At 43.5% G+C, this 12,245-nt stretch overlaps 1 protein-coding gene across 1 annotated transcript in view; it reads left to right on the top strand.

Annotated features, from left to right (window-relative positions):
* Nucleotides 1–967: 967 nt before the first annotated feature.
* LOC138826177 (rho GTPase-activating protein 19) overlaps nucleotides 968–12,245 on the top strand; it is a 42,931-nt gene continuing 31,653 nt past the window's right edge. Inside the window, exons 1-2 of the mRNA XM_070021326.1 lie at nucleotides 968–1,040; nucleotides 11,956–12,221. Of these exons, the coding sequence (XP_069877427.1) occupies nucleotides 985–1,040; nucleotides 11,956–12,221 (322 nt within the window). The 5' untranslated portion in view covers nucleotides 968–984. The remainder of the gene's footprint in view (nucleotides 1,041–11,955; nucleotides 12,222–12,245) is intronic.

Genomic DNA, 12,245 nt, shown 5'->3' with positions numbered 1-12,245 from the left:
CAGAAGGCTGAGATATTAGGGTTATAGTTAGAAGCCAGCCCAGACAGAGGGAACTCTGTGAGACTCTTATCCCCAGTTAACCAAAAGGTGGGATATAGAGGTGTATTTCAAGTGGTAGAGTGTTACCCTTGAGTGAAAAAGCCAAGCAAGAGTGTAGTGGGCCCAGAGTTCAAGTCCCCAAACTGGCATACATATGACAAAATGAGTCTTGCATTGTAGAGGGTGACTTAATTACTTTCAAATTTGACAGTTCCATCATTCTGAAATTTAGGTATCAGGAAAACAATCTAATTGGTATTCTATATTATTTAAATTAAAAAAATTATATTTAAATAGTTGCACAAAGGGGTTTCAATCGAACATGTCAATTTAAGTTCATAATGCATCTTTTTTTGTGTGTGTCGGTGGCGGGGTTTGAACTCTGGGCTTCAGGGCTTGGGCGCTGGCCCTGCGCTCCTCAGCTCAAGGCGAGCGCTCTACCGCTTGAGCCACAGCGCCACCTCCGGTTTTCTGGTGGTTTATTGGACTTTTCTACCCGGGCTGGCTTTGATCTCAGCCTCCGGAGTAGCTAGGATTACCGGCGTGAGCCACCAGCGCCAGGCTACATAATGCAACTTGATCCGTGTCATCTCTCCCACTTTCCTCCTCTGCCCCCTCAGGAAAAAATGTGAGCATGGGCTGTGAATTTCTAATTTGATCCCCAAAGTCGGCCTGAAGCCAAAGCTTGATCCACAGGAGAACCATCTCCCCCGCGGTCTCGGGGCTAGGCGTTCCCCCGCCCACACTTTCTTTTCTGCGAGGGCTAAGAGCCACCAATGCTGGGTAGGTATTTGAATCGACCAATAATATCACGGACCTGTTAAAGTTGAGGCGGGACATTTGAATTATCCAGTCACATCAGAGATGCGGAAGCACCTTAGCCAATCCAAAAGCGTGGAGGCGGAGTCTGAGCCAGGGGGGCGGTGAAAGGAGCTGCTGACGAAGATGGCGGCAGAAGCGCTGGGCGAAGGGGAGGTGCCAGCCCGGGACTCCAGCCGGAGGTGAGCCAAGTTCTTGGTCCAGCTGCCTAGGAAACGAGGCTGTGGGCCGGTCGTACTGCCGCCCTCGCCTTGAGTCACGGAGACCCACGGGGCTGAACTTTGTTCCTTCCTCCCCTCATCGCGCGGGCGGCGGCCGACGGCCGGGGCGCGTTAGTGGATTCCCGCGGCGTCGGCTGTAAACCCACCAATCGGGGCCGGCGGCGCTGCCGGCCTCGGAGGTCTGCGGGGGGATCTGCGGGGAGGCTGGGCCACTGAAGCCCAGCGCTGTTAGCCAGGTCCCCCGCGTCACACAGCGTGCGTGTCAGTCACCTCTAGTAGGAGCAAGGAACTGGAGGATCGGTTCGTAATGGACGTGCGTCCTGGGCCCGGCTCGGGAACCCCTCCGCCGCCAGCTGTAATCCGGTCTCGTCGGTGCCCGCGCCCTGGATGCCAACTTCAAAGTCAGGATGGAACGAGACAGCCCGTTCCGAGTGCCCAGTACTGAGCCTTGCGGATGAGCATCACTCCATGTGTGGTTTTCTTTTTCCTACCCCAGCCAAAGAACAGATCCCAAGTCGGGTGCCTGTGGCTCACGCCTGTAGTCCTAGCTATTCAGGAGGCTGAGATCGGAGGGTCGCTGTTGGAAGCCAGCCAGGCCAGGAAAGTCGATGAGACAGACTCCAGTTAACGGGAAGTGGAGCTGTGGCTTAGTGGAGTGCAAATCTACGCACACACAGACACACACGGAGAATATCCCAGGGCTCTGAAGTCCAGGGAATTATGACTTCGTGTGTGTGTGTGTGTGTGTGTGTGTGTGTGTGTGTGTGTGTGTGTGTGTGTGTGTGTGTGTGTGTGTGTGTGTGTGTGTGTGTGTGTGTTTGTCAGTCGTGGAGCATGAACTCAGGGCCTGAGCACTCTCCCTAAGCTCTTTTGCACAAGGCTAGCACTATACTTGAGCCACAGCTGTACTTCTGGTTTTTAGGTGTCTACTTGGAGGTATGACTCTTACAGATTTTCCTATCTAGGCTGGCTTTGAACCAAGATACTCACATCTCAACCTCCTGAGTAGCTAGGATACAAGTGCAAGCCACCGACACCTGGCTAATGCTACTTTTTTTTTTTTGTTGTTGGTGCTAGGGTTTGAACTCGGCCTGAAGGCCATCTCTGAGTTCTTTTGCTCAAGGCTAGCTCTTTACCACTTTAAACCACTGTGCAACTTCTGGTTTATCTGGTGGCTAGCTGGAGATAAGAGTCTCATGGTCTTTCTTTTCCTGGGCTGGCTTTGAACCATGAACTTCAGATCTCAGCCTCTTGAGTAGCTAGGATTACAGGTGTGAGCCACTGCCACCCGACTTAATACCACTGTTTTTGAGGAGTAAATAGTTTTAATGTATATAAGATAAAGATCCCTAATTTTTTTTCTTTCAGTAGAGGGTCTTACTAGCCCAGGCTAGTTTTGGGTTCACTATCCTCCAGCATCCTATAGAATGTTCTCCAAATAGGGAATTTTGATTTATGTTCCTAATGTGATTAATTTCTTTCCCAGTGTTCACCAGCTTGGAAGAGAAAATTTAAGAAAGTTGTCAGCAACAAAATTAATGCAAGTTCTGTGTGTGTGTGTGTGTGTGTGTGTGTGTGTGTGTGTGTGTGTGTGTGTGTGTGTGTGTGTGTGTGTGTGTGTGTGTGTGTGTGTGTGTGTGTATGTGTGTGAGAGAGAGAAAGAGAGGGCTTTATATGTGTCGGTACTAGGGCTTGAACTCAAGACCTTGCACCTTTTGCTTGGCTTTTTTGCTCACAACTGGCTCTCTACCACTTGAGCCAGATCTCTAATTCTAGCATTTTTCTTTTTTTTGTTTTTGTTTTTGGTCGGTCGTGCGGCTTGAACTCCAGGCCTGGGCGTTGTCCCTCAGCTCTTCAGCTCAAGGCTAGCACTCTACCACTTGAGCCACAGCACCATTTCTGGCTTTTTCTGCTTATGTGGTGCTGAGGAATCGAACCCAGGGCCTCATGCATGCAAGGCAAGCACTCTACCACTGAGCCACCTTCCCAACCCCCCTAGCATTTTTCTGGCTAATTGGAACCATTATTCTCAGATCTCAGCCTCCCAAGTAGCCATCATTAAAAACAGGAGCTACCCGTGCCTCACAATACAAATTAGTTTGACACCAAAAGAAGAGTAGTTACCAAGTAAATGGCCAATAAATGGGCATTATTTATACTCTCAGAAGTATAATAATTGCCCTGTTTGAGAATATTACATTGTTACTCTATAAAGCAAAATCTTAGGTTTCCAATAATATTTAGATAAGCAGTCAAGAATTCTTTCACCTCTAGTTTGCAAATTTATTTCACGTTGCTAGAGTACCTTGAAATTATTTTAAGTTGAGAGCAACCATAGGGAAGTAACACACTTAGCAGACTGTTGGAATCTAAATTCAAGATAAGAGGTCTGTCTTACCAAAAACTAGTGCTTCCTAAGGGCATACCTTAGAGTGTAAATGTTTTAAGATATTTATCCAAGAAATTAGATAATGTTCTCTGAAGTCTTGTAGTACAACTTATCAACTTTGGTCTCTTAACTAGTATTTGAAACAAGCTGCCAGCCTGGATACATGGGGCCTCTTTTGTTCTTCCTATGTATGGTGTTCATGATGTCAATTTAAATTTGATTTTTAGAGAGAAGAATATAGCAGTCTTTTATTTGATACTTGTACATATTCTTAGCTAATGTAATAGTTCCCTGAAAAGTAATGTATTTAAAGCCATATTTTAGAGCCTTTTAGAATTGAAAAGCACATAAGAGAGTGGATACTTCTCTAAGTTAGTGCTAAGTTAGGCAGACAACTTGAATATAGCGCATATTTTGATAGATGCTGTCAAGGTGTGGTACTTGGAGAACAAATCAAAGTTAAGCAATTCACCAAGGAGGAAATATTTAGTTTTGTGGGGATATAATTTGGCCAATAGTCAGTCAGGAGATACATCTGCAGGACGGTTTTTTCACTGTCTTGAATTTTGCAGATTCATGGGTTCACCATGTCTTGAATGCACTTGCATTTCTTTTTCCTTTCCTTTTTTTTTTTTTCATTGATTTTTCAGCGGTGGAAACTGTTTCTTGTCCTTTTACCAAGCATATGGCTTTACATGTAGAGTACCCTCTAGTGGTAAAAGTAATAATTGTAGACTATAAATAGGTCATAAAAATTATTCTTAGCTGGGCGCCTGAATGCTTCATACCTGTAATCCTAGCTACTTAGGAGGTTGGGATCTGAGGATCATGGTTCGAAGCCAGCCTAGGGTAGGAAAGTCCGTAAGACTCTGATCTCCAATTAATTACCAGAAAAGCCAAATGTGGAGCTGTGACTTAAGTGGTAGAATGCTAGCCTTGAGTAAGACTGCTCCAGCACAGCACTGAGGCCCTGAGTTAAATCTTTATCGTCGATGTCCTCGTCCTCATGCCCGTCCCCCTCCCCCACCCTCTTCTCCTCCTCCTCCCCCTCCTCCTTCTTTCTGGTCCTTGGGCTTGAACTCAGAGCCTGGACACTGTCCTTGAGCTTCTCTGTGCTCAAGGCAAGCACTCTACCACTTGAGCCACGGTGCCACTTCCAGCTTTTTCTGTGTTTGTGGTGCTGAGGATTCAAACCCAGGACTTTATGCATGCTAGGCAAGCACTCTACCACTAAGCCAATTCCCAGCCCTCCTTATTCTTTTTTTGTTTGTTTGTTTGTTTTTTCGCCGGTCGTGGGGCCTGAACTCTGGGCCTGGGCGCTGTCCCTCAGCTCTTCAGCCCAAGGCTAGCGCTCTACCACTGGAGTCACAGCAACACTTCCGGCTTTTTCTGTTTATGTGGTGCTGAGGAATCGAACCCAGGGACTCATGCTTGCAAGGCATGCACTCTACCACTGAGCCACCTTACCAGCCCCCTCCTTATTCTTTTTGAGAGGTCTTGTCTCTGTGATTTTTTTTTTTTTTTTTGGTGCTAAATCCCTGGAGTCCTTCCTATCTCTGTTACTTTGGGGCATGCTCTATATCTGGCTACTTAGTCTGACAATATCTATGCTTGTTGTTGTTGTTGTTGTTGTGGTATAAGGAATTCAACCCAGTACCTTAGTCAGGCACAAGTGGTCTATGGCTGAGCCACATCTCCATCAGTACAAAAACTTTCATAATACTTTTTTTTTGTCAGTCGTGGGGCCTGAACTCTGGGCCTTTGTTCAAGGCTAGTGCTCTACCACTTGAGCCATACCTCTACTTCGGCTTTTTGGTACTTCCTTGGAGATAAGAGTCTCATGGACTTTCTTGTCCCATCTGGCTTTGAGCTACAATCTTTGTATTTCAGCTCCTGAGTAGCTAGGATTATAGGTATAGAACCACTGACACCTGGACTAAGTTAACAAAGTTAACACAAGAAAATGTGAATAGTCCTATGACACAAAATAAATATGTAATGAGGAAAAAAAAAATCTCACAAAGAAAACTAGGTCCAGGTGGCTTCTGTGAATACTCCAAACATTTAAAAAAGTAATAAAACCAATCACCAAAAGTAAAAATAGAAGTAACATAAATACTAATAGTTTTCTAATCTGTGTCTTGTCTTTTACTAAGGTTTTAGAGTTATTTGTTTATTTTGAGTGAGTAGTATGTTTATATGAATGAAAGTGTAGGGAGGAGGATTGGATGATAGTTTAGTAGTAGGCCTCTTGCCTCTTGCCTGACTTATGCGAAGCTCTGAGTTTGATCCAGGACTGAAAAACAAGAAGAAAAACAAGTCCCCTAAAATATACAGTGAAAAAAGAAAGTTTTTTTCCTCCTGTTTTTCTTTCATCCAGTTCCCTCTTCAGAAGCATGTGACTTCATTTTTTGAAAATTTTGTTTATAATGTCATTTGTTATATGGAAATTTAAGAGAGTGTGTGTTTATGTATGTATGTATATATGTATGTGTGTACTGGGGTTTGAACTCAGGGCCTAGGAAGTGCCCTTGGATATTTTTTTTTCCTCAAGATGAGTGCTCTACCACTTGACTCACAGATACTTCTGGCTTTTTGGTAGTTAATTGAAGGTAAGAGTTTTATAGACTTTCCTGACTGGACTGGCTTTGAACTGTGATGCTAAGATCTGAGCCTCCTGAGTAGCTAGGGATTATAGGCTTGAACCATTGGTGCCCAGCTTAAAAAAATATTTTAATGTAGATAAATTTATCAACTTTGTGAATTGTGGGTTTTTTTGGTCGGTCATGGAGCTTGAACTCTAGGCCTGGTCTGTTCTTCAGCTCTTCAGCTCAAGGCTAGCACTCTACCTCTTGAGCTGTGACTCTTCTGATTTCTGGTGGTTTTTTGGAGTCCAATAGGACTTTCCTGCCCCGTCTGGCTTTGAATTTCGATCCTCAGATCTGAGCCTCCTGAGTAGCTAGGATTACAGGTGTGAGCTACTGGTGCCCAGCTGTGAATTGTGTTTTTTATGTCTTATTAAAACAACAACAACAACAACAAAAACACCTTAAATTCAGGGCTTCAGGGGTATCTCAGTGATAGAGTGCTTAGCATGCAGGAGGCCCTGAGTTTGATACTCAGCACTGAAAAAAATCAAACCCCTAATTTTTTTTCTTTTTTTTTTGGGTCAGTTGCAGGGCTTGAACTCTGGGCTTGGGCGCGTCCCTGTGCTCTTCAGCTCAAGGAGAGCACACTCTACTGCTTGAGCCAAAGCACCACTTCCAGTTTTCTAGTGGTTTATTGGAGATAGGAGTCTCACGGTTTCCTGCCTGGGCTGGCTTTGAACAGTGATCCTCAGATCTCAGCCTCCTGAATAGCTAAGAGTATGGGCGTGAGCCACTGACGCCCAGCTCAAACCCCTAAATTGTAAATGTTTTCTTTTCTTTTCTTTTCTTTTTTTTTTCTGTTGTCAGCTATAGGACTTGAACTCAGGGCCTGGGTGCTGTCCCTGAGCTTTTTTGCTCAAGGCTAGTGCTGTAACACTTTGAGCCATAGCTTTATTTCTGGTTTTCTGGTGAAGTGGTACTGTGGCTCAAGTGGTAGAGTGTTAGTCTTGAACAAAAATCAGCTTTGGGACAGTGCCCAGGCTCAGAGTTCAAGCCCCAGGGCTGCGAGAGAGAGAGAGAGAGAGAGAGAGAGAGAGAGAGAGAGAGAGAGAGAGAGAGAGAGAGAGAGAGAGACACACACACATGCGCGCACTGGGGGAGAAAGGGGGGAGAGGGAGAAGGATAAGGAGAGGGGGAGAGGGAAAGACAGAAAGAGAAAGAGGGAGAGGGAGAGAGAGAAAGAGAGAGAGAAAGAAAGAGAGAAAGAGAGAGAGAGAGAAAAAATCTCAGGGACTTCCCTGCCTGGGCTGCCTTTGAATCACAATCCTCAGATCATAGTCTCCTGAGTATCTAGGATTACAGGTGTGAGCCCACCAGTGCCTGGCCTGTAAATATTTTCTTTTTTTTTTGGGTCCGGTCGTGGGGCCTGAACTCTGGGCCTGGGCACTGTCCCTCAGCTCTTCAGCTCAAGGCTAGCACTCTACCACTTGAGCCACAGCGCCACTACTAGCTTTTTTCTTTTTGCTTATGTGGTGCTGAGGAATTGAACCCAGGGCCTCATGCATGCAAGGCAGGCGCTGTACCACTGAGCCACCTTCCCAGCCCCTGTAAATATTTTCTAACCTTTGAATCTCCATGTTTATATCTCTTTTTGGTTTGGAATTCATTTTCTTGTGTATGATGTGGAATAGGGAGCACACTTCCCCCCAAGCGTACAGCAGTGATAGAAATCCACTGCTGAGCTTCATGTATGTGCTGTAGAATAACATTGACTGCTCTAGTTTTTACTTGTGTTTGCGCCTACTTGTAGGAAAGTGCTCAGAGTTCTAATAAGTACTTCTTTTCAGAGCCCATAATGTGTCCTTGTGTCTTGTAACATGTCTGGAATTTGTGTAGGCTCTGCTGGGGCAGGGAAAGGAGAGTTTCTTTGTCACACAAACAAGGACAAAGCCTTTTTCCTGTCTCTTCGATTTACCAATGCCTCATCAGAAGCTTTCAGCATTTATGTAAGAAATTTATTTTATTGGACTTGAGAAAATTTAACAAGTTGTTTTAAATATGATAGAGTAGGAAATTGTTTTTACTTAATTGTAGTGTTTTTGTTCCCCTTTAGTCTTTTAAGTCTTTTAAATGTCTAAGCTGTTTCTTGTATATTCTTTGGAAAAAGATTAATGTTGATTTTGTGATATGGGAATAACAATAACAACAAGCCCTGTTATAGTGGGCTTTTCCATCATTTATTTTCCATTTTCTGTCATTTTCAGTCATTTTCATCTTGTAGACATTTGTACCAGATGCTCTACTCAGAAAAAGTGAGGAAAAGACTTAAAAAAGCCATCGCTTAAGAAAAATTAAAGTGTGGCATACTGAAGTGAATCAGCATGGCAGGGAACAGGGGGAAGCAGAGGAAAAAAGAAATGAGATTGCTATGTGTTACTTTTATTTTAGACTTTTAAGGTATGTTCTTTTCTTCTACTCCTTATAGATAGCAGAGGCAGCCTTACCTTGAAGGTATTTATTTTTTCACTTGTTTAGGGTATTTAGGAGAAGTTTGTAGAGGTGATAGCCAGGTAGGAAGTATTCTGTTCAGAAACACTAGCTAGGAGCTTTGTCCTTTAGTTCCTTTCCCAGTTGTGTGTTTGATCTAGTTTAGTACTGAAAGAGTCCATTGTGATTTAAAAAAAAAATCTTAGAATCTTAATTGTATTCTAGACTTAAAAAAAATAAATCTATTAGCATGATGTGTTATATGTATTTCTACTTCAGGAATATAATAGATGCTGTTCGTGCACAATAATATATTAGAACTAGATTAATCTGAAATAAGTTATTCACAGAAGGATTGAGTTCCATAAAATGATTAGTTTAGATGCAATAAATCCTACTTTGTTGTTGTTGTAATAGTCCTTTCTGGCTTTCTCAAGAGGTGATAATTTCTTATTGGCAGTGATTATAAATAATAGATCTATCTGTATTGACTTTTGGTTCTTTTATTTTTTATTTTGCCAGTACTGAAGTTTGAATTCAGGGCTTGGGTGTTGTTTCTTACCTTTTTTGCTCAAAAGCTGTCACTCTACCACTTGAGCCCACAGCTCTGTTACCATCTTTTTGGTGGTTAATTGGAGATAAGAGTCTCACAAGATTTCTTCCCTGGGCTGGTTTCCAACCTTGATCCTCAGATCTCAGCCTCCTGACTAGCTAGGATTATAGGGATAAGCCACTGGCACTCAGCTTGACTTTGTTTTTACCTGAAATAAACTGACATTTGAAAAAGAGGTGTGTGTGTGTGTGTGTGCGCGTGCGCATGTGTGCGCGTATGTGTGTCTGTCTGTCCTAGAACTTGAACTCAGAGCTGGGGTGCTGTCCCTGAGCTTTTATACTCAAGGCTAGTGTTCTATCACTTGAGTTACAGCTCCAATTCTGACTTTTTTGGTGGCTAATTGGAGATAAGAGTCTCACAGACTTTCTTGCCCAGGCTGGCTTCAAACTGCCGTCTTCAGAGTGCAGCTTCCTGAGTAGCTAGGATTACAGGTGTGAGGTACTAGTGCCCGGCCAAAACAGACTCTTTTTTTTTTTTTTTTTGTCGGTCATGGGGCTTGAACTCTGGGCTTGGGTGCTGTCCCTCAGCTCTTCAGCTCAAGGCGAGCGCTCTACCACTTGAGCTACAGCGCCACTTCCGGTTTTTTAGTGGTTTATTGGAGATAGGAGTCTCACGGTCTTTCCTGCCCGGGCTGGCTTTGAACCGCGATTCTCAGATCTCAGCCTCCTGAGTAGCTAGGATTACAGGCGTGAGCCACCGGCGCCCGGCACCAAAACAGACTCTTGTCAAAGACTTTAGAGAAAATTGCTTCTTATTCTAATTGCTTTATATTATCATTGGCTTCTTTAAGTTTACACAGAGAAATAATCTATCCTAGTGTGTAAAAAGGTTGAGGAGACAACCATTCTGTGCAATCAGTGACTTTTTGCCTTGAGAACCACACATTTATAGTTTTAAATTTTTGTGTGGTTTTATTATAACGCATTATAATTTTATTATTTTTATTATTTTTTATTTTTTTGGGGTCCGGTCGTGGGGCCTGAATTCTGGGCCTGGGCGCTGTCCCTCAGCTCTTCAGCTCAAGGCTAGTGCTCTACCACTTGAGCCACAGCGCCACTACTGGCTTTTTTCTTGTTGCTTATGTGGTGCTGAGGAATTGAACCCAGGGCCTCAGTCATGCAAGGCAAGCGCTCTACCACTGAGCCACCTTCCCAGCCCTCGCATTATAATTTTAGAGAAAAGAATCTAATTAAACAACCAACTGATATTTGGATTATTAATTAATAATTCTGCAATAACTTTTTTAAGGGAACAGAAATGAACTCTGAAATTTTCCTGTGCCTGTTTTCATTATATTATCATTGAAAATTACTCATGTAGTATTGGCAGAGTGTCTTGTTGGTTTGTTGTTTCATATTTCAAGGTATCACTTTGCCTGGAACAGTACTTTGATATGTAAGGTATAGTAGATGACTTTTTATTTTTTGTCGGTTGTGGGGCCTGTACTCTGGGCCTGGGCACTTTCCCTCAGCTCTTCAGCTCCAGGCTAGTGCTCTACCACTTGAGCCACAGAGCCACTTCCGGCTTTTTCTGCTTATGTGGTGCTGAGGAATCAAACCCAGGACCTCATGCATGCAAGGTAAACACTCTACCACTGAGCCACCTTCCCAGCCCCTTGCACATGAGTTTTAAGTTGTGATTGTTTTTATTGTGAAATGTTTGGATGAGTCAGGTGAATTTGCTTGACTTAAATGTGCTTACTTGTCCTTTCTGATTTGTATTGTATCTATTATATAGTAAGTGTTAAAACAGCTGTTATAGTTCATTGATGATGGGTACAAACAATGATGTATCTGCTGTAAGAGATGGAATAATACAGTTCTTTATAAAGAATCATGTATTAGAACTAAAAAGAATCTGGGTACTGGTAGCTCACACCTGTAATCCTAGCTACTCAGGAGGCTGAGATCTGTGGATCATGGGTCAAAGCCAGTCTGGTCAGGAAAGTTTGTGAGACTCTTATCTCCAATTAACCACCAAAGAGCCAGAATTAGAGCTATGGCTCAAGTAGTAGAGCTTTAGCATTGAGCAAAAGAAGCTTAGGAACAGGGCCTAATTAAGTCTCAAGACTGGTACTTTAAAAAAAAAAAAAGTAAAAAGGAGTCCTAGTAGTCATGCACTGGGGAAAAAAATATTTCTTAGATTTAAAAGAGCTTTTTGAGCTGGGTACTGGTGGCTCACACCTGTAATCCTAGCTACTCAGGAGGCTGAGCTCTGAGGATTTTGGTTCAAAGCCATCCTGGGCAGGAAACCCTGTGAGACTCCAATAAGTCATTAGAAAACCAGAAGTGGTGCCGTGGCTCAAGCGGTAGAATGCTGGGATTGAGCTGAAGAATTGAGGCGTGTAGTCCAATGTAACATGGGAGTGGAAAGCCTGAGATCAGGAACCTTGCAGCAAAGGCAGATGATGCGTGGATCAGAAGTCACCAGAATTGAGAGTTTTCAAATAAAACAGGGATGGGGATACAGCTCAGCAGTAGAGCTTGTGCCTAATATGCATGAGGCCTGGGTTTGATCCTGAGCACCACAAAATAAGTAAATAAGTAAAATCTATTTATAGACCTGGGCAAAACAGAATTGCTATCCATTTTATGTACCTGTGTCTTCTGTTCTCTGAAAGCTTCTTGATTACGAGGAACAGAATCCAAGGGCAGCTGCCTCAATTAGAGGAAGATGGTTGTAAGAAAGCCTCTGCCCCTGTGTGGACCCAGTAACCAATGAACCCATTGTGTAAAGCCGGGGAAAAAACCCACACATACATGATCTCTTCAAAGATTCTTCTGTTTCATTTTTTTCCAGTGATGCCATCTGTAGTTTTGTTATCTGCAATAATTCTTCCCTTCGAGGTCAGCCAATTATCTTCAATCCTGACTTTTTTGTGGAGAAGCTCCGACATGAGAAACCTGAGGTGTTCACTGAGTTGGTGGTCAGCAATATCACAAGACTTATCGATTTACCCGGAACTGAGCTGGCTCAGCTGATGGGAGAAGTGGACCTTAAGTTGCCTGGTGGGGCTGGTCCTGCAACAGGATTCTTCCGGTCTCTGATGACTCTCAAGCGGAAGGGTAGGAAATGTATTTGTGAAGTGT

This window comes from Dipodomys merriami, unplaced genomic scaffold (assembly GCF_024711535.1).
Source record: "Dipodomys merriami isolate MVZ:Mamm:240054 unplaced genomic scaffold, mDipMer1.0.p SCAF_14, whole genome shotgun sequence".
Classification (NCBI taxonomy): Eukaryota; Metazoa; Chordata; class Mammalia; order Rodentia; family Heteromyidae; genus Dipodomys; species Dipodomys merriami.
Note: the sequence above shows the minus strand (reverse complement) of the source record. Positions and strands in the feature narration are given on the sequence as shown.